This window comes from Podarcis tiliguerta (genome assembly GCF_965153285.1).
Source record: "Podarcis tiliguerta genome assembly, chromosome: 2".
NCBI lineage: Eukaryota > Metazoa > Chordata > Lepidosauria > Squamata > Lacertidae > Podarcis > Podarcis tiliguerta.
In genome coordinates, this window is record NC_139535.1 from 65,720,122 (window position 1) to 65,745,303 (window position 25,182).

Below are 25,182 nucleotides of genomic sequence, written 5' to 3' on the forward strand. Positions count from 1 at the left end.
CAGTTCTAGAATGGCATGTGCAAGATCTGGAATATGCGGTCCCATTTGAAACAGACGTAGGGAACAAATTTATGAACTAGGAGAAAACTACCACTTGAAAGAGGTGAGGAACAATAAGATGAATCCAAACATTTTGGATCCAAACAATTCAGAAATCCTAAGCACTGTTACCTAAAAGTCCCAGCTTGCTCAGAGTCAGGGCAAATACTTCCCTGCATTTCAGGGAATGATTGGAGGAAATTTAGCTCAAATGTACTAGAACTGTTTCCGACTGAGAGCCTGGCTCTATTCTGCTAGAGAACAGGATGTTGTCCACCTAGTTTAACTGCGCCAGAAATTGGCATATTTACTGAAATACATAGGAGCATAGTGTCACATTAGATCATTTAAGGTAGTGGAGTGCCCTAATAATGTACTCAGGGGGCAACAGAGACTGGCAAGAGGGTTGCCCTGCTCACCAGGTGTACCCTCTTGAACGTTTGACTCCCTGCCAGTGGAGAGGTGTTGTTGTTGTTTAGTCGTTTAGGACTCTTCGTGACTCCATGGACCCCCTTCCTCCATACAGAGAAGTAAGTTATCGTGAAATGGGCCAACATTTGCTTTTCTTCCCAATCTCTCACCTTCTACTGAACACCAGTGTGGTTTGCAACACTGTCCTCATAACATATGCAACAATGACACCTGAGATGCAACTATTTAGTTCGCACCCTATTCTTGTGTCAGTAATTGGTTCTAAACTGATTTTAATATTGTATTTTATTGTGAAGGGGCAGGTAAACATCTGAAATGTTGATGATGATGATACCCACTGAGTACAACTGGGCTTCCACAGTGACTTAATTGTTTTGAAGATCAGAGACAAAGCCTTAATTCAGGTGCATTAGGAGGTGTTTGCATACTTTCATCTGCTATTAGTTTTCATAGTAAGTAAATGGCTTACTTTATCATGGGAGGCAATAACATCTCAGTTATGTATTCTTTCTGGACAATCTAGTTTGTCTTCCTATATCTTCAAAAACTAAGGAGTGGCAATGCCGAATGTGCATATTCACTTTGTACTCCCCACATACCCGCCTATTATATATTAAACCATATTATCTATGTAGTTATTGCTGCTTATTTCTCACTGGATGAAACATAAAACAGTCTCATGCTAAAAGCAAATAGCCCCAAGGCTGTAAAATATGGGACATCTGGCAACAATACCATAGGAATTTGTTTTAGGCGGACATATATAAAGATGAACATTATAAATCCAAGAATTTCCAATAAGAATATGCAGTTTATGCTAAAGCACTTTGTTACTATCACAATTATACAGAATAAAAAATACACAGAAACAAATTACAGAAGAACTCCATTTACTCATTCAAAATGTTCACATGATTTTTGCTTCTCATAACACAAGTTGTTTTTTCATTGTTTTTCCCCCCACTGAAAAATATTTTACTGCAATGTCCAGCTTTAAAACCACTCAAATGCCTTAAATACCTAACAGGTCTTTTAAGAAAGTCATCTCAGACTACAGTCCCATCCAGGGAGTAAGCCCCAATGAACAAGGTGGGACACACTTCCAAACTCTGCCAGCATAGCATGAGACTCTTAATCTTAGGGTGGTGGGTTCAAGTCCCACATTGGGCAAAAAGATGCAATCAACATGACTTAAAGGAACTTAACCCTAACTGGATTGTGGCCACAATTCTATTAAGTCCATAAGCCATTATGATTTTGAAGAATGCAACGTGACCTTTGCACACAGAATTAGGTCATGTGTAATGGCTGGGATCCAACAGTCCCATGCATGAGGATGGTGAGTCTTCTTTTTGGTGGGGTGGGGGGGGGGTGTCATGAGGAGCTACAGTGTGAAATGGGTGAGCCTGAAAAGCATCAGAATTTCCATAGAAATTGGAAAGGGCCTTTTAATCTCTCAGCCTTTGAGGTGCAAGTTACTACAGGTCAGGTATCAAGCAAAAGCTGCGGTTACAAATAATGCTTATCACCATTCAATGCAGTATCAGAAATTTGGGCTGCAATTCTCAGGTTGATCTGTGTCTTCTCCATTACAGGATATGAGGATATGCCTAAGGTATCTCTCTTTCCTTACTCTTCAGCCCCGGAAGCAATGGAGAAATTTGAAATCAATTTTCAAAGAGAGAGAGAGAGAGAGAGAGAGAGAGGACTGAACAAGCGTCTCATAACAATGCAAAGAAAAATATTTTGAAGGAAATGCTATTTTGTGATGATTTCGGCATTCATTTGTTAGACAGATGCAGCAGCTTTGTCAATAAACTGAGCCAGCTTGACATCTCGCTTCGTCAGTCCACCGCAGTCATGGGAAATGAGAGTTATCTGGACCTGTTTTAACAAGAGAAGAAGAAAATATAATTCGCCAGCCCATGTGGTCTAATGCAGACTGACCAGATCCGGATTCAGCCTGAAACTCTTTTACACACATCTTGATTTGTATATTTACAAACAGTTGGTTTAAATAAATAAAAAAAGACCTGTCTGATTGTAAATTGGAATGGCACGGCTTTTTCAAATAAAAAGGCATCACATAACACAGCTGTCAGGTGAGCAGCCTTGAGAGAACTTGGAGACTAACCAAAGAGAGCTCCAGCGCAGAGCACAGAGAACACTTTAGGGTTAGGATTCTTGGGCGTCTTCCAGAAAGAGGTGTCCAATTAAGTTACTCAGTTTGGGGGGGGGGGGGAGTTGCACAGATTGATTTCACAAGGAAATCAAGTCATTGACTCAACTGCAAATGCTAAGTTGTGCGACTCAAACCAGAATCCTAACGGTGAAGTGCTGGCAATACTTTGCAGATCAGCCCTGAAAGGGAAAACAAACAAGATTGGTCCTTTAATGGTAAAATACAGCTGCCTGCAAGGAATTATTGACACCTCCAGAATGGAATACTACATGCTACTTTGCTAAATTTCTGTTAGCCAAAAAAAAAAAAAAAAAGGTGGAGGGAGGTAAGTGATAGAGCCTTTAAGTCTATATGATTTTTGTCTAACTCTCAGATATGAAAACTGTGCCGGAAACATGTTTAACTCAGACTTCTTGCTTTCCAGTACTACTGATTATCAATTTTCAATAGAAATATAGGAGTCTGTTATTATCAGAAATGATGCTGTGCATATTGCATTCATACAAGTCACCCTTAGATTTGGTTATATTTACCTGCAAGCAAACCTTTCTCACAGTGCAATGTGAACACGTAGCAAACAGCTTTTATAATGCCCAAATCATAAGCACATAAGTTTAAGATCCTTCTCTGAGACTTTCATTTCAAGTTGCTTTCTCACAGATTCCTGCCCCCTTCACAAGTTTCCTATCCCTCATTTCAGAGCTAAGAGGCATGTTTTGGTTGTAAGTTGCTTTGGGTTGCCCTGGGCAAATTTAATAAATAATGCTAATTGTGATTCTACATTTCCTAAGAGTCTGAATTTCTGATTTCTTAATTTGTCATTAGATTTGGAAAATTTTAAAGCGAAGAGGTCTTAATTTTCTTTTACTTTTAAGAGGTCTAAAGAGAAACCAATTTTAGAGATCTACTTTGGAAGAAGGATTGCAGCTCATGGTGTGTTGTAGGGTCATCCTAAACTCATGTATGGCAAAACAGGTTTTGAGTTGCTTTCTTCAGTTTTTAAAAAAAGCTGCACAACTTGTCTGACCCAAAGTAACAGCGAGACAAAGGAAATAGGTCTGTACAACTTGAGTGAGGAATCTATGGCACTCCAGATGTGGTTGGTCTTCAATTCTTAGCAGCCCCAGCAACACAGCCAATGGTCAGGGACAATGGGAAGCACCATCCAACATCAGGAAACTCACAGGCTCCTCACTCCTGATGTATGTTATGGGGGGAAAAGGCCTCTCTCAAACGTCCAGCTCTTAAAACCACCATCTGTTTCCAGCATTAGATATTTAACATATTTACACAAATGTCGTCCTCAGTGTGCCATACATGATTTTTATAAAGATGGAGTTAATATCTCTCAAGCTGCCCTAGAAGTACTGGCACCTTAAAATCAGCAAAATATAGTCTTGCTGCTGGGAGGTTAACAGAAGCAAGCAAGACTCTGAAATACCCTGTTGTGAATGGAGGAAGCACCTTTCAGGAAGGTGAGAGCAAGCGTAGGATAGCAGAAACAACAAATAAGGCCAAGATTCTGTACTCACATTTCCAGGCTGTTTTTCAAGGAAGACCAGCCAATGAAAATAAATACATTAAGGTGCAGTTCATTACCTTATTGTATACATTAAACCACTCAGGGTGGTGATTCATCTTCTCGGCCTGAAGAGCAACACGAGTCATAAAGCCAAAAGCCTGTGTTAAGAAGAAGAAAAATATTTAAAGGTATTATATGCTTTGCTGATGTTTCCCTCCTTATGGGAAAACTTTTTTAAAAAAACCACCCGCATTAAAAAAACAGTTGTAAAAATAGCCTTGCTGGATCAGGCCAGTGGCCCATCTTGTCCAGGATCCTGTTCTCACAGTGGCCAACCAGATGCCAGTGGGAAACCCAAAGTTATGACCTGAGTGCAACAACATTCTTCTGTCCTACGGCTTCCAGCATACTGCCTCCGACTGTGGAGCCACTGTGGATGATAGGCACGGATAGCCTTATTCTCCATAAGTGTGTCTAATCTTCTTTTCAAGCTGTCCAAGTTGGTGACCATCACTGTCTCCTGCGGCAATGGGCCTGCACAGTTTAAATGTGCACTGAATGAAGAAATCATTTATTTTACCTGTCCTGAATCGTCACTGGATCTCCACAAGTTCTAGTCTTACAAGAGAGGGAGAAAATATTTTCACAATCTACTTTTCCCCATGCCGTGCATAATTTTATACACTCCTATCATGTCTCCTCCCTTTTTCTTTTTTTTACATACATATGCCACTTTTAAGTTGTGCAAGAATAGTGGAAGGGAAGGGCAACTACAAAACAAGGAAGATGCTGAGAAAAGGCCTGCAATAGTTCCAATGCAAACAAAGCCCAGCATAACTTCACTTGAGGAATAGAAGCGTTAGCTGAGAATTCTCAACGGCCATTCAATATTTGACGGTGAGGTGGAAAAACATAGCAAGCCCATTCGTATAATAATCAAATCTCTCAAGTTACATCCAACATGAGTTATACTTAGAGTAAACCCATTGAAACGAATGGACATGATTAGCTTAAGACCATTAATTTCAGTGAGTTTACACTGAGTATGACTAACACTGAACATAGGAAATATACTTTAGGGGTTGCATTCAAAGTGCTTCAAATGGATTGTGTTGTAGATAATGAAATTCTTTTGCACATAGAACAACTTCTGCAAAAGCAATGGAACTTCGCCATCCAATCTGCTCTGGGGGATCCGCCCAACCCTCTGGAGAATATTTGAGAATGGTTGGAGGGGGGCATGCAGGGGGAGGGAGGGGAAATTTCATTTTATGTGTGCAATGATTTGGTTTGATACATTACCTCAGCGATTCTTACAAAAGCTCTATATTACTATTACTACTACTACTACTACTACTACTACAGTTGTTGTTGGTGGAAGGGAAACTAAGACAATATTATTTGGCTTATTGACCACCTAGTGAGTTTGTGGCTGTTGTGAGATTTGAGTCAGATGCTTCCGCACACAAACTCTTATCTGCTAGGCTACACCAGCATGGCTTTGTGTGAATCTAACTCTGTAACTTGACTTCCAATACTGAAGTCAAAAGTACTACTAATAAACTAGTGTAAAGATTATTTTAAAATAAATTTATCTATGATGTATTAAATATGTTCTTTAAAAATATATCTTTATAAATTTACCATCTAACCATAAATCTAACTGAAATCTCATTACAAAAGGGCCTGCATAGAAATATGTTCAATCCTACAGCAGCAATTTTGAATGCGCATATAATCAAGAAACAGCATAATGGTCGGTAATAGTTCCAGTATTTTTTTCCCTCCGCCACTGGTGACTGAATGAAGTATGGCTTTGCAAACCATTTTGTCAGCAAGATGAATGCAGTCATTACAATCAGGGCAAATTATTCCAATGAAGTTTTTCATTTACAAATCACCAAACTGTCAGCAATTGAAACGGTCAGGAGCGTTCCAATACGGGTTTCCTTGACAGTCTTGTTTCGTCGCAGCTTCAACCTAGCCATGTTTACCCGAATTTAAGCGCCACTCAGTTCTACAGGACGTGTTTTCCAGTAAACGTGAACAGAAGTGCAGCCTTTATTTCACTTGCACTAAATGGTAATGTTTTCAAAACTTTGTAAAAAGCAGTTTTGAAACCTTTGTGAATAATGTAAGTGCTCAACAGTATTTATGCAAAAGGCTTCCATAACTATGTTTAAATACCAACTGTACAAGTATTTTAATTTAATATTTGCTTTCTTCAACATATGGCTGGCTGTTGTATATGGTCAACTTCCTTTGTTTTTATAAGCAGGCCAGGGCAAGCAAATCAGAGGGTAAATGTTAGTTGGTAGCCATCCCGTAGGGAATAATTCAGCCATTAGAATGCAGGCTAAACTTCACCGGACATAATCTAGGGAGAGTTAAGAACAGGCAAGTCTCATTCAAATAAAAAAAGTAATATTAATCAACTTGAAGTGCATTTGTAAGATGCTTCAAAGGTTACATGGCACATTTTAAGTAAATGATTTGTTCCTCTTGTAAGGACTGTTGATTTGCACATATGTAGTGTGGAATATTGGAGTCTTCTGATCAGGTTTACATGGACGTGCAAGAGGCACCAATCTTGGTTACAGTCCATTTTAAACACGTACAGCCATCCCCCTATTGCATACATTTTGTACCATGAAAATGAGAAGCAGGTCTGTTGAAGTAATTTCAGCAGAGCAATCTCCATTAAGCCCCCTAAATACTTCCCTTGCTAATTAAATGAAATTAGAACTTTATTGTTTATGGATCACCTTTTGTATCTGTAGGCCTGTAACCTTCCTTTTATAAAATACAATTGGCAGTGGAGGGAGAAGCTATTTAGGATTGATTATATATGAAAACATTATTACATAATCAGTTTGGACATTTCTTCACGTCTTGAAACATAATCAGTAATTGGGTGTAATTGGTGATCAAGGAAACTATCTGGTGATCAATTAAAGTAATTACCAGATTCCGGCATCACGGCCAATCTTAATTTGAGCTGGAGTCTGCACTTCTTCAACTTTAATTTAAAAGAATGAATATTATTAAGCAGTCTGCGAGCCAAGATCATGGTCAAGCATACGTGATATGGCAGTAGTGTCAGATTCGTTTTGGTGAGTTTTGTTTGCCAGCAAGCCGCTTCATGTTGGAAAGTGTTTTGTTTATTCTGAAAAATACCACCATGGCCTTGACCTTCATTTCAGCACCATATCTTTCTAGTTTACCACAATGGGAGTATTTTCATATCCAGATTTTTAAATCATTCATCAGTTTCAAAAAGCAACTCAGTGGAAAACAAAAATTAGCACTGTGATTCTTTTAATAATGAGAGCCACTTTAAGGCCAAGGTGTCTCCTTATCCCACTGATTGAAAGTGAAAAATAAACCCTGAAAAGGTTTGTTAGGGATGAAAGGCAATATAAAAATAGTTTAAAAAATAAATAAATAAGGAAGGAAGGAAGGAACCAAGCTAAAACTTCCTAAAAAATAGGTAAAATGAAGCCAAGGTAGAAACATTTGAGCAAACTACTCATACACAGCCCAAGCCTTGGGCCAGGAAGACTAGAAGTGTGCAGAATCATGCAGACTCATGTCATCCATGAGGTAAGTGGAAAAGCCATGAAAGGTCATTGGCTTCTACTGTGATCTGGCACTTGCTAGGATGAAGAAGAGGGTGTGGTTGTGTGTGTGTGTGTTTAATTTATGAATTGTTTCCCAAAGCAATATACAATAGTCCAGGATTTCAACTCCACACCTTATCAGCAGAACTGGCCCAAAGGATAAAGAGGAGAGGGAGAAAAGTTCTTGTCTCTCTCAGTAAATGCACTCAATGCCTTTCTAAGGAAGCCCATATGAGATATGTTCAAATACAAATGTCTGATATGTCTGATTTTTCACAGAGAATTTCTCATCATCCTCAACATGCTCCAACTAGGTTTTTTTAGTTGCAACTCCAGGAAACTATGACACATTACACAAAACCGTATTTTTTTATATAGCATATGCAGTGCACAAGCCCTAAACATCAGTAGACCTGATACCTGAATGGGGTTAGCATATTCATTCATTCATTTATATTTAGCAAATTGATGTGCACTGCTTACTAATGTAATTAAGTGGTGTAACAAACATTGCAGCCTACATTACAATTCCTCCCTCCTTCCCATATCACAACTGGGTGCCACTTCTTGATTCCTGAAGAGGGTTAGATACTTGTTTATCAGAAAGCAGCTTTGAGAAGGCTTTGTGCCTTGAAAAGTCAGATAAATAAATAGCCATTTCCAAAGGTTTCATCACACTCCAACATCATACTTCTGGTCATGATAACGACAGTGATTTGGCTAGAATTATTCTAAAGTGTTTTGTTTTTAAAGCACAAGCACAAAAATACAGACATTAAAATGTTCTGTCACATCTTTAAGAAGCAAAAAAAAAAAAAAAAAATTAAGTAAGTAGCTAGAAATGCATCCTTAAAAACCATAAGTAATAGTCTGCATTTACAAAAAGATGGCCTTGATAATCTAGTATTCCCAATAAAACTGAGCTGAAACTTCTCTGAAATGACGGCAAATTCCTCTGTTGTGGGCAAATACAGGTAGTTCCATAAATGTGGGATCCTAAACATGTTGTGTTGAACTCAACAGGACTTGCTTTCTCATAATGAACATACTCTAAGAAAAACAATCTGGGGATGTCAGAAAACTGTTTTTATATGCGCCAGATATATGAAACATACAACATCCATATGCTGTGGCAATGTTTTTATGCTATCTGCATTTGATGACATCATTGTGATAAATCTGTCCAAACAGAAAAAAATGAAAGGACATTTTGTGCTACCTTCTTTGCACTCAAAATCACCAAATAGCTATCAGAGGAGGACACTGTGTCTGGGGTAATTTGCTATTACTCTTAGATCAGGAAATAAAATTATTCCAATACTTTTTTAAACTAAATGGCTCCCAAGATGCTAGCAGAAAAACCTCTTCCCCTCATGGAAGGACTGCTTCCAACCTAACAGAAGACAAGTCATTCTGCACAAAATTGTCACAAAGTTTTTCTCAAGACCTTCTATAGCTCACTATATTTTATATAATACAGCCTACACCTCCCCTATTTACCATGTTTCTCATACTGTAATGCAATTCACCAGGACACTGTGGTAGTATACTACAAGTCATACTCCTCTAGCTTGCAGAACAACTCTTATGCATTTTCTCCATCCACCTGGTTCTTGGGATCCAAGCCAATGATTTTGGAAGATGTTTATAAAACTTATTAAGCAATTTATCCAAGCAATGTAAAGTGCTATGGGTTGTTTGAATTAGTTTTACATGCAAACTCAGTTTGTTTCACTCCAAACAATGAGATAAAGCCGAGGTTTGTTATTGGCTTAACACTCATGGTTTATTTGGAGAAGGCAAATCATGAGCCCTGAATTACCATTACTTTGCTCCAGGTAAGAGAAATGAAGTGGATGTGATTTTCTATCTATGCACCAGCACACTTCCTCATTCATCTTTAGCCCTAGTTTAGGTGCAAGCAAGGGCAATATTGACACATAAGTCCACCACAGCCTTTCGTATTGCTCAGATACATTACCAAGCTTGATAAGCATTTCTTAACATGTAGGTAGATTACCCTTACAACTCTACAACTCTATGATTCTATGTTTGCTTTTATGTTGTAAAACGATTTCTGCAGCACACATCCTATAACATTACTGCAGCAAACCATTATTCTGGTCCCATTTTGCAACACATATGCATACTATTCACTTCTAAGGATTCATACAATTTCTTTGGGAAATGGAACAAAATTACTGAAGGCCATGCTATGTTTAGAAAGCTACACACTTCCTAATTATCTTTTACTTAGCTTTGACTAGCTTCATAATATTCTCTTCTTGTGCCAATGACAATTACTATGTCCAACACACACAGCCAAAATCAATAAGACAGTTTTCTAAGTAACCGGGTATAAAATGGATCGGGAATAGATGTGTTATATAGGTCTCCATTCTACTTTCTACAAATAATTTATCAGCAAATCCAAGTTACGTGCTTCAATGCCACTCATCAACATTGCATGCCACTTCCCACATATAGGAACTCCTTGCTGGATCAGAACAAGTGACCAGCTAAACCAACATTTTGTTCTGAATAGTGGCCAACCAAATATTTATCACAATCAGGGCATGAAGGCAACAGGCACCCCTAGAGTTGTCTATCCACAAACAGAGGATGTGAGTGGATTTCATGCAAACTGTACACTGTTTAATCCTTGGGTTTCCTTTTTCTGATATCAGATCCATCATACCAAGAAAGTTTCATCACAATGAAGATGGATCCGAAATTTGTTTAAACGAACTGTGATATACTGACACTTCCTAAAAATTACACTCAGTTATGATTAATTCCTCTTTTCTCTGCAAATGACTCCTACTGGGTTACCTTGGTTTACATTTATATACACAGAGTTGATTCTGTATATAACATCATATTTGGAGAGACATGCTGCCTGCTTGCCCTAGTAACACTGAAGAAAGAGGAAAACTGCAATAGTCTGGACAACCAGCCTCCTCTAGGAGCCTACCACATCCTAGGAGGGGGTGGGGGGCATCAGGGCATTCATGAAGATAAAAATCCGAATTTTTGCACTTCTGAAAAATACAAAAGTACAGTTATAGCTGTATGGCATCAACGTGCAACTTTCACTTCATTTGCACACTAATTCATGTTGGGCTCCAAATTTAGATTCTTCCAGTAGGGCAAAAAACAAGGCATGCCACATTGGAACCTACAGAACTTCTGGTATCTGCCTCATCACAACTTATTCATATAAAACAGAGACTTTGTTCTTTTTGTGCTCAAGGGCAGGTTAGAGACCAGTGTTCAGATACTGAGCTCTACACCTCAACTCTGTATTTTTCTAAGAAAATTAGAAGAACTTTAAAGAAAATATATGGGGCTTTGCCCTTTTTACTAGGATTGTAGACTGCTCCATAGCTTCCACACTTGTTTACAATTATGCTGGTGAAGAAACTAGCTAGCCAGCTCTATATCAAACATTTTGACAGCAAAAGCACAAACACTGATCTATTTTAAGTAGTTTGCCACTCTGTGTAATCTTGTAAAAGCCATTCTTGCCTTTGATATTTAGACTGTTTACACTAAGTATGTTATTCAAACAATGTTTTACATATTAACAAATAATGTGAACAAAACTTCACGTTATAGCAAATTCTTTAACAACTGTCCTGCCAAAATGCTGTGATTTTCCTATAAAATTATTCCTATTTGTTGATCTTACATTGGATGAAACATACTGTAACAATCTTCATAATTTATGTCCTGTTGGGACACCATGATTTAAAGTAACATAATACAGACCAGCACCACTGCTAATCTAAACCACCTGACCAGATAAACAACAGCTTCCCCCTCTCTCTTCACTGAGGGCATTTCTGTTTATTGTCATATGATTTGCTAATTTTCAGGACATGAAGAATAAATGCAGCCAAATCGAACTGTGGGTAAAAGTAATGGCCAGTTACACAGTATTTTCACATGCAGGTATTAGCACAACGTCAAGAGCTGCAAGAGTGGGTAGGAGATATATAGAGAAAAGATTAGTTTAAATCAGTACGCTTTAATTCTTAAGTAGTTTTGGAAGCTATGTATTTCCCAAATAAATAGAAGTAAAGACTAGGTCCAGCAGCGAGCAAAGGAGTGGGAGAAACTGGTCGGAAAACAGGTGGAAATGTATGATTTACACACCAATGATATTAAGTAGGTGTGCAAATGAGCGGCCCTTACACTCCGTTACAGTAGTGAGGAACTAAGAGTTTAAGAATATTTTACCATTATGTTTTTTATTACTGTGTCCTATCTTAGAGGTTTTTTCAGGTCAAAAGGGAGGTTTTCGATTCTCTTATTGATAAAGAAATAACTAGCAACAATTAAGCCCACACTCTCCTTTAGTGTGACCTAATTTTGCATGGTCCAATTCCACAGGTGAACCCTGATTTCCACTGACTCAAGATGCATTCACTTCTTACATAACTATGCAAATGCCCAGCTTTGAGGTCTTTTACACAATCAAGCGGTGTATTAAATTTTGTGAAATAAATGAATAAAGTAAGTAACAATAAATAACATAAGTAACAATAAATTTACATTCAAAAGCAACTTGCAATTATAAAGCATGAACAAAATTCAGCTAAGAAGCAAGCTTGGATTCTATAGCCAGGATCCAATGAACCATGCAACAGAGCCCAGAGGGTCTCAAATTTGTTTCTCTCAAACAACATTCCTTCCCCACACCCTGTCCAATGCCAAATGACAAACTGCCTTTGATCTGAAGGGAATTTCTAAAAAACCATTTTGATATAGCATGAAGGTCAGCTGTTTGGGAGGGTGGGATTGAAAGTTCCACGCACAAGCTTTTAAGTGAGCAGAAAGTAGCTATTTGGACCCTCGCCCACATTTCTGGCAAAGAGACTCAGAAATCATGCTAAACAGGTAGGAGCCTTGATCGTTAAACATACTGCACAGATGCTGCTTTATAAAGCCATACTTTGGGGGGGGGTTATATTTCTTCATAACATAACACAAGTTTTTACAGCATTCTCCAGCTTCACAAAAAGGTTTGAAAGTGATGTTTTTCTTTTTATTGCTTTTTATTTGTAGTATTGTCAAAAAAAAAAAGTGTGTCGAAGGAAACAGCAAAGAAGAAAGGATGTAAGATGTTCCATGTGTTACCACAGGGTAAATATCACTTACCAGCTGACATCCCACTACCATCTCCTTTCCCCGGGTTAGTTATCATGCTTTGTGCTCAACAAGCAGCGGGGTGGGAAAAAAGATGTCACTTGTATTAGGAAATATGCCTGTGCGGTCATGGAATGTTTTGTTCTTTGTTTTAAGTAAATGGACTTCCAGCACTCAGCCAAAATATTCTGTTATTCTATAAGCTCTAGCAGCAAAACACCTGCTAAAGCAATCATTGGCTTTAAATAATAAAGTCTCTGTGTACAATTCAAAAGGACAGAAAGTTCATTTGTTCAAACACACTCAAAGTACTACCTTATTGTACCTCTCAAAGAAAACTAGACATTTCAGGCCCTTCTTAAAGTCGTTCTGATTAGAATATGTACTTTTAAACTGTCAGCTCACATGATTTTTATTCACCTGCGATTTCTGAATATTACACAAACTTCACAGCTGTGTCAAGCAGAGCATGTCTGAAATTGTAAACTCAAGGAAAAGTGCAGTAAGATTATAAACCCAAGCATCTTGCTCACAGAAATGCCCCTTCCCCACAAAGGAGGGCATGAAAGCACAATGGTGTATGGCAACAAAGATCCTAAAACAAGAAAGAAGTATCCACACAGAAATTCATGCGTTTATGAGCAAAGAAATCCAAAGAGGGTGGGAGAAGTACAGGATGTGTATGTTCCCCTTTTCCTTTGCTCTGCCAGAATTAGGACAGTAACACAGGAACCTTTCACCAAGCCAACCAATTGGTCCATCTAGCTCAATATTGTCTACAGCGATAGGCAGTGGCTGCAAGGTTTCAAACAAGGGACATTCACAGTCCAACCTGGAGACTTTCTCCATGCAAAATAGATTATTTGCCTCTGAGTTACGGCCCTTCCCCAGAAGAGTGGGAGATGTGTAGGGTACAATTCTCCTCTTTCTTTTTTGTCCTGTTCAAGCTTAAAAGAAAAATGGGAGGGGGATTTTCCTAACCTTTATTGTAAAGTGAGGGCAGGCGCAGCTCCTACTCTATTCAGGGGTCAACCAACACACTGGCAGGCCTCCTTTTGGCCCACATTGATGGAGGAGCACCAACTGCAGAACTTTCTCCATCCTCACAGAGCAGGCACAGGGAGTCAGATTCTCCTCTCCAAGGCCTCTGTCCCTGCCCTTGGAGAAGGGAGATCCCAAAAACCCTAGGCCCCCTGGAACACCCTCCGAGGTTAAACATATTTCCTTACATAGAAGCCTCCTGTCTGCTGCCACTGCCGCCAGACAATTTTGGGAGAGTAGAAGGGAGTGTTAGGGCAGGGCTCTGGAGCCCACAGTGGGAGGTTCCAAGCAGCTCACAGGTGGCCTCACTGAGCTCCTAATGGCAATTCTGGGTCTCTGAAAGAAACAAAGCAAGGCCAATTTCAAATCGAAAGGAGTTCTCCCATTATTAAATAAATATTTTTTTGAAAAATTAGTAGCACTGACAGCATATGCAAAACATGCCTTCTTGAAGGTAAGAGCCCAATGGCTGGTCTCCTACTGGTTTACAGCTCACAAATATCACAAAGTAATACAGTGGTACCTCGGGTTACATATGCTTCAGGTTACATACGCTTCAGGTTACAGACTCCGCTAACCCAGAAATAGTGCTTCAGGTTAAGAACTTTGCTTCAGGATAAGAACAGAAATTGTGCTCCGGCGGCGCGGCAGCAGCAGGAGATCCCATTAGCTAAAGTGGTGCTTCAGGTTAAGAACAGTTTCAGGTTAAGTACGGACCTCCGGAACGAATTAAGTACTTAACCCGAGGTACCACTGTATTTTCTTTTTACTTAAAATCAAGGACCAAAAAAATATAAAAAAATATGCATGGCTAAAAATTGCCTTGGAAATCATTACTCTAAACACTAATAAATAAATGACCATTATCCAACCAATTTATTCATCTACTTTCCAACATAAATCAACTTCAATGAAACAGCATTATCATTTATACTTTTAAAACTAATTTGAAATTGACAGTAATATTATATAAAGCAACAGTTAGTGTCAGACTTGAAGCCTACCTCAACTTTCGATCTGGTTCAGAGGCAGCCTGAGGAGTACAAGACTACAAGGGAGAACTGTAGGACACCTGCCGGTATGGACCCCCCTCATACACAAGCCCATTCTGGCCCAGATCCTCCAGACAATCCATTCAGAATTACATAGAAGAACCAGCCTAGATGGCAGCATCCCCTGCTGAGAAGTATGGAGGTGTGTCACTCCTGTACCAGAGATAGCATAAATCTGGCACACTGGCCCTTGGGAGCTGCATGTAAGTGTTCATGGCAATTAGCACTAGATTCATTTGAGAGTATAGAATCCTCCAGACTCTCTGTGCCAAATGCAAATCCCAGAGACTGTTTTGTGAACAGTGTTTTTAAAGTCTGTGCACAAATGACAATTTTCCATATTTTATGTCTTAATATAAAGGAGACTTTGGATCCAAGCTAAAATAAGGAAGAAGGAAAAGTGAAAATTATACCTAGCCAGCTTTCATTATGCAGTTTCCTTTTTACAAGAGAGAGGTTTAAATTGTTTAATGGAAATTTTTTATACACTGAACATACCGAGGCCTATCTTCTGCTTTTAGCATTTAAAACAATGTGTTATGTGTGTGCGTTAGAAAAGGCATGCCGGATTATAAAACTGTTATTAAGGGTTAGGTAAAATGTCTGAATTATACCAGAAGAATGGCAACGAAGAAGCCTGCTTTGATTTTATTATGGTTGCAAATTTCAACGGGTTTGATTAGTCAACTAAATCATTAGACTATAATCCTATACTCACTTATCTTGAAGTAAGTTCAATGGGACTTACTTCTGTGTAGACATGGCTAGAATTGCACTGCTAATCAAGTTCCCTGCCCCTGAATTGTGACCCTTAAAAAGTACCATGTACTCCACCATGTTGCAGAATTTCTTCTTCTTTGTCCTTTCTGATGAAAAGGAAAGATGACAGTCTCTATCTAAAGCCAGCAGTTACTTTGAACTTGCTTGTACTTCACACTTAAGAGAAACTGCCTTTTTTTTTTTTTTTAGGAATCTCAAAAAGACATCTTCCTTGAGATTCTGCAACATACATGCTTACTGAAATGCAATAAATTGATAGATAAATCCTTGATATACACACACAAAATGGTATATGTACTATAAATCCAGAAGATGGTCCCTTGCATGAAGAATCTACTCTAATTCACTTCTTCTACTGCCATCTTCATCAAGAAAATAAAACCAAATCACAAGAAAATAATCCCTACCTTTCCTTTTACAATTCAAAATACTGTATTACAAGAAACTTTCGTCAATCAACAATGTCAGAGTTTGCTAAACACAAAAATGAAGGTAATGTAGGTTCACCAACACCGTGTAAGATCTAGATGCAACAATGAAACTCTGAATTGAAATTTTCAGTTTCTAAAGGGGGTGGAATCACCTGTACATCTAGAATTTTAGACACATTCATGCTACTTTAATGCACTGACCAGTTAACTTTCTTGGCCCAGCCAGAACAAAAATTCCAAAACAGTGCAAGCAGAGGGAAAAACTAAAAATAGAGCCCCAGCAAGTAAGGCTGATTTACAGCTTTATGAAAAGACAAAATGAAAAACTGTACTTGATCCCAACTGATAAACTGTGGAGCTGCCAGTGGTTTTTCAGAGCAGATGTAACATTTTAGCAAATGTGATTGTTTGTGAAAGAAATAATTCTGATCAAAAACGAAATTGCAGCCAGCACAAGCTCTGCACTTTGTCATTGTAATCCACTCTGACAGGAAGCAGTAAGTGGAGATTCCTACTGTGAAAGGAGCAGATGTGAAAGGTCAGCCTTGGCCTGGAACTTCAAAACCGTTAACGTGTAAAACAGTGTGCATTAAAGCCTGAAACAGCTAACCACTGGATTAACGGATGTCCGCTAAGTGGGTTTGATGTTCTTTTGGCAAGTAATGGTTAATTTTTAAAATAGGTATAATTGTAGTTTTTCTCTCCCACCCCCTTTATACCTTTTTACCAGCCAGAGTCGATTTTAATTACAGAGTATAATTTTTTTTAATGCTTTTAGAAAGAACGAAAAAGAACACACAATTTTTATGAACTTGTTCACGGCCGCAATTTCAAAGTAGGTGAAGGCTGTTAAAGAGATTTGGATAGATGTAACCTCTGCACTAAATATTACATCCAAGACACCAAATATTTATCCAAAAGTGTTCATGAAATCTACAAGACAAAATGTTTATTAACATTTTAAAAATGAATGTCCAGCTGAGATCTTGTTGGAAGACGGAGGCGATGCAAAGCTAAAGACTTGCACAACTGAAACAAAGCAGCTGAAAACAATACATGGTACAGATTGAATGAATAGTGATGGGTTTTTCAGACATGGCAGAACTCCAAATTTTAGTTAATCAAGCCATCTTACAAGTATTCGGCAGCTCAAATTAAGAATAAATAGCTGCCTTCCTTCTGCAGTTGACCCAACCATATGTTCCTCTCCTTTTGAACGTAATGAGGAATCATGAATTCACAAAGCTAGTAACTATGTGAAACTTCTGGATTTGGTACAGCTAAACTTGTGGCCCTGTTATACACTGAAAGATGGGCTATAAAATAAATGTCTATGTTAAAACCAGAACATTTAATTCATTATCTATAAATACATCTCTTTTCATCCTTTCAAATTAGCTGACAAAGACAATTGCCACTATGCCTTGAGATATCTAGTGGTGTTTTTATCCTCTTTCTTTCAAACACGCATAAAGTTTCAAAATCAGCAGGAGACACGAGGTGAGGGCTGCTATTCAGTTAATTTTTGTTTCTTACATTTACAACACATCTTTTATCCAAGAACGTAAATGCATTATATATAGTTGTCCTCTCCATTTTATCCTCACACCAAACCTATCAGGCTATGAGAGAATTACCGGCACAAATTAACCCAATAAGCTTCATGGTAGAGTCAGGATTTAAAACTGGGACTCCCCAGTCCTAGTGCAACACTCCAACTACACTGCTTCTTAAAAGCGCCAGGATTTTTTTTTTAAAAAAAAACTTTTAAAAAGTGTAAAGTCTCTCTGAGAAGCTAAGACAGTCACACAGTTGTTTGGATTACGGCCAGTGTTTTCACACATACTTAAGATTCACTGTAGAATAATTATTATAGCATATAATAGTTAATAAATCTATACTACTTTCAAAAGATTTGTTTTCATAAGAGCCAAACTGTATGGAACTTCCTGGCTCTATTTATTTTGGATAGGCCAGGATTAACATACCTAAACCTGTATTGCAATAATCACAGTAAATTCTAGAAGAGCATCTCCATTCAAGAGAAAGAGAGAGAATATACACGCACACACATGTTGTGCAGACTGTTGGGCTTGGACATGAAAACCATAGGTTCAAATCCCTATGCAGGCTTGAAGCTTTGGGGCAAGTCACTATCTCTCAACGTAATCTAACATACAGGTCTTTTATGAGTGCAAGCATCACTCTGAGGTTCTTGGAGGAAGTGATGGGTAAATTATTTCACAGAAGAATAACAGAATCATAGTGTTGATTATTCACTTGTAACAAGTTAAATAACCTCACAACACCACTTAAAGAAAAGCCACAGCTAAATCTTACCGATAATAATATGCACCACGCCAGAAGTGTGGGGAAGGGCAACCGCATCTACCTTAGTGGCAGAAAGTTCCAGGTTCGGTTCCTGACATCTCCAGGTAGGGCTGGGAATACCTCCTACCTGAAGTTCTGGGAAAGTCACTGCCAGACAGTGTAGGCAACACTGAACTAGATTGGCCAGTGGTCTGACTTAGTATAAGGCAGCTTCCTATATTCCTATGTGCAGCTAGAATCCCATTTTTATCAGCACAGCACACTAGCTCTTTTGGGCAGTTCATAGAAGGCAGACTATAATAGCCCCAAGCCACTGTTTCTCAATTTCTATCCTTCATAGTTCAACATGGCATTTTCTGTGCCCAATCAAATTGCCAGTCTCATTCTAAAAACACAGTCAAACGGTCCCCAAAGACATCTGCAATGGTTTAATTATTAGCAATAGCTGTGCCTCCTGATACTGACCATTTATTATTTGGGCATCACAATAGCTAAACATGAACAAAATAATACTTGGCATTTGTGCAGAATTCCGCCCCGCAACCAAGCACTCACAGGACTGACAACTGCTCCCTACCAAAACAGAGGTGAGCTCTGATTCCTGTGTGAGCCATCACTGCCTTTATGACGCAATGGAATACAAAGGCAACAACCTAATTGGATGTCTTCTGATAAATTGTACCCAAAAAAATTGGTTTACCAAAGGACCAGCCCCATAGTAAGAAGGCAGAATGAATGAAGGTAGTTAAGAGAGCCCAACTTCCTAAAGTTGATAAACGTGGTGAAAAATAATATATGGCAACAGTGCTAATTTCTCTTCCATAAGCATGTTGCCGTTTACAATGGCACTGTATTTTGAAATGAAATCTTGAGAAAGTATGCAACTTTGGAATCTGTGATTGGTGGAACAACTACAGGCAGAAAGAATGGGACTCACATGGGGTAGTTTCACACCTGCCCTCTCACTCAGAAGTGGTTTGCTGCAATAGCTGCATTAGCGCTAAAGCTCTTATCTGCTGTACTACTTGCACTGCCAACACCAACTCTGTTCATTCTACTGCATTCAGACCAACTGAGAGGAAGTAGGTTTCTGCTGGTGCAAGCACACCCTTATGAAAATAGAGCTAACAATGTAGCGTGAAAGTTCGATTGTTTAAATTGGGGGGGGGGGGAGCTGATATTGTTTTTTAAACTAACTGCACATAGGGATGAATGTTGCCTTGACCTTCGGTCTCTTAACAGACTCGAGCATTTTTAGTGATGCTTTTGACTACCATTGACACACTAACTGCTGTGAAGTTAAGCATTTGAATGCAGACAACTGCAACAACCTGTGGAACTTCATAAATTCTCCTATTTACAAGGGAAAACAATGTCAAATTTCATAATAATTTAAAAAAAAACCCACGTTGATCAGGTTTACCAGTTTCCTAGTCTTTCTCTCAAGACAGAAGAAATGATAAATGGTTAATTTTAAAGTTCACTTAATCATCACCCAGAAAATTAGCTTTTGGCACTAGCAGCATGTTAAAATTACGAATGGATGGAAAGCTTCCAGGTCTCACAGCTAAACCTTTGCCCTGCAATCTTTTGAGTCTGATACAAGAGTGTTATTTACTCACCCAACGCGAAGTTATAAACCAAAAGAGAATCTGGTCTCGTCAGAACTACTTGTTTTTCATATATATATATATATATATATATGCTTAGAATTGTATTACCAGTCTACTCTTGCACTAAGGTTTTGATACTTTTGCACCTGTGAATTGATATCTTTGAGTCCTGGAAATTTTACCACCAGCTTTTCATAAAAGAAATAACCTCAAACAGGTACAGAAACCAGAAGTTCAATATTCAACCACCATTTTCAAATACAGAGGTTTTTCTCCGCTTTCAAACACTGCTCGTAAATAACCTTGATTTATAGCAAATCGGCTATTTTATCCCTGTATACAGGGAGGCTACCCATCAACCTAACTACCCAAAGAATTACTGTTATAAACTTTGCAGGTGCGCAAATCACAGCATATGGCAGAGGACTCAGGATAATGGGAAATGAGGCGGCTCAGGAAAAAACATATGAAAAACACAGGCCCAACGTAGGTGGATATAAAACTCATTCAAAAGGTAATCAAGTGCAACAGTATAAAATGGGAGCAACTAAGACAATGAATCCACTGAAAGCCATGAAAATGAACTTGGCTTTTGAATGGTCAACCTATCAGATCTTCAGTGCTCTTCTTTAGAAAAGAAGCACATCCGACACAAGCTACACCCAAATGCAATCACTGGTGTGACTCCAATAAGATTCACGCAAAAGGGCTAAATTTGTCACAAATGCTTTTGTTTCCGATCCTAATAGAGCCAAGTTGCATTACTCTGACCTCCATTTAACAAATCAACTTAATGGGTGCTGGGAGTGCCGTAAAAACCTTAACAGTGGAGTGATTTTTAAAACTTTAAAAAATATAGTTATGAAGCAAAATGTTAGGAGAACCCCTTCAATACTGGAAATCAAATTAAATCTAGACATTTCTAACAGTCTTGACAGATATAATCCTGGTTACCATGTAAATTTATGGTAAGCTGCTGTGATATTAGCCACAGGTGCTACTTTTAATATATGGGCCGCATCTGGCTGGGAATAAAGTTTCTCAGAGGACTAGAAATGACCTCACTATCAGACAATGGAGGGGAGGGAAACACAAGGCCACTGTGGCATATAAAAAGCAAGAGATGTGGCCCACAACTGAATATTTGACATAAAATTCATTTTAAGTTTGCAGGTTGTAGGCTAAAAGATATTATGTTTTCAGTACATAAAAAGGCGTAGACATTTTTCAGTCAAAGAGCCAAAGGATTAAGTATTGCAAGACAGCTATGAAATATTCGGACTATGCCCATAAAAACAACTTGACTCGACTTTGATCAACAGAGAAGACAAAGGGATGTGACGAGAAAGTTACAGAGTGGCGGGGTAGGGGAAGAATGTATCCAAATTCAAGTAAGTTCCCAAGGACGTAATTGTTTTATACAGCAAGCTGACCTACATTTAAGGAATAGCTGACTCCAGGAAGCTGCCAATTGATTAAAAACCTATGCCAAAGAATTCTAGTACCACAGACTAAGAGAAGTATTCCCTTCATGGTACTTAATTAAGTAGAGATAAAAATAAATAAACAAAACCCAGCACCTTATGCCAAGAAGCTATCACCACATATGAAGAATACCATGACTAGAGACCAGTCCATCTAGGTCTCCCCTAGTACTCCGTTTATAAGCAGAGCTGGTTGTCCCTCAGCTGAAAAGTTCCAAGTGGAGAGAATTAAATTCTTCAACTTGCGCTCTGTGCTCCGAAGTATTCACATTTTATAAAGCATGCATAACTGCAATAGCTGTGGTTTTGCAGAATTCAAAGGCCAAGATCAAAGAGCCCCAAGAACATAAAGAGGGGTTGCCAACTTGTGGCTGTGTTGACACTGAATGTCGTCATGGTGGGGAGCTGTCTCCTGACTTTCAGAAGCAGCTTTGGCAAGAGAGGTTCCAAGGGTGGGGATAAGGGGGCCTAAAAAGCCCTGGTGCACACACAGAATGCCATGCGCAGTCTGCCAAAGCAATTCTATTTTGGTGGTAGTTAGCAAGGGAACAGGTGCTAGCAGCTATTAACAAGGAAATCTTACAAAGAAGTAAGTCCCACTGTGTTCAATGGAGCCTATTTCCAGCTAAGTACGAATGGCATTGTAGACTATGTGTAGCAATGAGCTATCTATTATTACTACTATGTAATGACCTACCCTTCACCAGCGGGTCCCCAGGGCAGGTGACAACAAATTACAAATCAGTATTAAAAACAGCTAAAACAAATTGCAGTCATAAGGTGGGTGCTGAAAACACGTCTCGGATGGTAAAGGCCAGAATAAAGAGGTGCGTGTTCAGCATTCAATGAAAGCTGTACAGTGAAGACACCAGACCCACGTCTGTGGGGAGGGAATTGCACAACTCACAGGCTGCCACAAAGAATGCCTTCCCCTGAGTCAACACCACTCAAAACTTAAAAGTGTGATGGAACTATTAAGAGGGTCCCCTCTGCTGATCCTAACACCCAAGTGGGTCTGCAGGACAGGAGATGGTCTCTAATATTTGGGCCCTAAGTAATTTAGAGCTTTAAAGACTAGTGTGAGCACCTTAAATTGGAACCAGAAATGAACTGGCAGCCACTGTAGAACAAGGCTTTTATGGGTTCTAAAGGCAACCCCTGCCAATAATCTGGCTACGGCATTTCAAAAGAGCTGAAGTTTCTGAGTTGTCTTCAAGGGCAGCCTAATGTGGAGCACATTGCAATAATCCAGTTCGGAAGTTACCAGAGCATGGGGCAATGTGGCCAAGTCATCTCTATCCAAAAGGAGCCAGGTCTGGTGAACTAACCGTTGCTGCAAATAGGTACTCCTAGCTACCAAGGCCACCTGGATCTCAAGTGACAATATGGGATCCAGGAGTATGGACCTGATCCTTCCAGGAGAATGCAACTCTGCCTGAAACAAGCAATCTACCCACTTCCTTGAGAACTTGGAACACACAACAACTGTGTCTTTTCAAGGTTCAGCTTCAATTTATTGGCCCATATCAAGCCCATTACTGTCTCCAAATACCTGTCTAGCACCTCAGCCACCTGACCACTGGTTTTCAATTAGTGGGCTGGGAGGGACCCATTATTGGGTTGTGGTTTAATCCAAGAGGGGTCTGCAACAGCAGCACTACCACCATACAACTGTTTTAAGAAAATTTAAGAAATAGGCCCCCAAGTGCATGTTGGAGTTAAACGTGAGCCCCAGGGCTGAAGAGATTGGAGACAACTAATCTAGAGCCCTGAACATAGCTGTCAACTTTTCCCTTTTCTTGTGAGGAATCCTATTCAGAATAAGGGAATTTCCCTAGAAAAAAGGGAAACGTTAACAGCTATGGCCCTGAATCTTTCCCCCCAAAAAACTCAGCCGAAAGCCCTGTTGGGTTTTTGAGCCATCACCAGCATAAGTACCCCCCCAAAACATAGAGTTACTATAAGGACTCAACTCTTGCAAATAATGCTAGATGGGATGGGGATGGGTAGAAAAAGATCCAAACCAGGAAGTCTGTCAATTAACAAACAAATCAACACATATCAGCCATCTTATGCAGCATATTAAATTCTACTTTTTGAGTGTGAGACTGTGGCTTTCCCCTTTGCATTCTTTGGTTCAGTGGTGCAAACCAAGATAAATCCCTATCCAACATCCTTCAGGTCCCAAACTGAGAGACATGCTGGGAGCTTGACAACCACAACAAGTGTCTATACAATCTGCTGCTGTGTTCACAAGGCAATCTGCTGCTGCGTCCCAAGACAACTGCCTTCTGTGTGGAATCTCTCCTAACAACATTCAGTTCTAGCCTGGAAAGGGTCATCATGCTTTCCTTTTTTCTTACTCCACCCACTCAACAGCTAATGGAAGCTACTGTGTGGGGTGAAGCTTTTCAGTGATACATTACTGAGAGGATTTGGAGACAATTCCCTCTCCTTCAATTGTTGCACTGCACACAAATAGCAGGAGTCTTCCCCGCACCCCATGTGTGATGTGTCTCTACAGCAACTCCATGCATGGAAACCTATTTCTACGTGCAGATTGCTGTTGCTGTATTGAAACATTCATCTGCATTATCTCAAACATTTCTCCAAAACTATGAGAATTAGATACTATCAATCCATGCTAAATAAGAAAATATTAATTATAAATCTCAGTTAGAGAAGAGTATCATTTAATGGGCCCAAGGACACCTACAAATGTGCAAAAAAATACCCTAATAGGATACAGGCAACTGAGAGAAACCTGTATGTTTTCAGAAATTACTAAACTTACTGGAGTTAAGGAATTGACAGTTAATAAAACTTCAGTACCAAAACTACTATTTAGTTTGCTCTGCATACTGCTCAAGCCTTTATACAAATATATGACAAGAAATCTTATAAAGGGATATCCACTATGATTCTTATGGTTCAGGATTGTGAAATACAGTCACTGCAGATGAAGTCGAGAACCCTGAAATCTTCTCCAGGAAACTCAATTCAGCTCAGCGGGATTCCTGAAACATATTTCTTTGTACAACTGAATTGGCAACCTGCCTGCAGCCTACTTCCATTAGATTATTCATGTATCTAACAAGACTGAAACAGAACCTAGTCATGCATCTTAAAAATCAGGCTAGAAGTCTTCAAACAGGAATACCACCCTGTTAAAACATATTAACTACAGTCCTGACACTCACAGGGTTTACTTTCTCACATCAGTTATAGGACGCAAAAAAGTGGTACCAAAAGCTAAATGAAGTCTTTAACTTGAAGCCTTTATTTAATAAACATAGTAGTTTTTTGTAAACTGCCTTCAAGTATCCCAGCCAGTCCTGCGTATCTTCAACATGTGCCCCTTTTTCTAAATATCCTTCTCTCTTCTATTGCCGTTTGGCCAAAATAAACAGGAAACTTGGCTGACAATACGGGAGAAAGGAAGAAACTCCGTAACTACTTCCAAACTCAAGGAACGCCGTTTCCTCTACCCTTTCAACTGTAATC

General features: G+C 39.1%; 1 protein-coding gene and 2 long non-coding RNA genes across 3 annotated transcripts in view; 2 read left to right on the forward strand and 1 right to left on the reverse strand.

Annotated features, from left to right (window-relative positions):
- Positions 1-13: 13 nt before the first annotated feature.
- Positions 14-2,396, forward strand: LOC310672180. Its single transcript, XR_014508455.1, has 3 exons — positions 14-103; positions 768-875; positions 2,264-2,396. It is a non-coding gene; the product is annotated as an uncharacterized lncRNA (long non-coding RNA).
- The window catches only part of PCBD2 (pterin-4 alpha-carbinolamine dehydratase 2), a 33,150-nt gene continuing 9,312 nt past the window's right edge, over positions 1,345-25,182 (reverse strand). The window contains exons 3-4 of the mRNA XM_083428956.1: positions 4,253-4,333; positions 1,345-2,355 (exon numbers count right to left, since the gene is read on the reverse strand). Coding sequence (XP_083285082.1) covers positions 2,260-2,355; positions 4,253-4,333 — 177 coding nt within the window. The 3' untranslated portion in view covers positions 1,345-2,259. The remainder of the gene's footprint in view (positions 2,356-4,252; positions 4,334-25,182) is intronic.
- On the forward strand, positions 4,331-17,969 carry LOC310672189. The gene is made up of 3 exons (XR_014508464.1): positions 4,331-8,965; positions 9,052-14,495; positions 14,735-17,969. It is a non-coding gene; the product is annotated as an uncharacterized lncRNA (long non-coding RNA).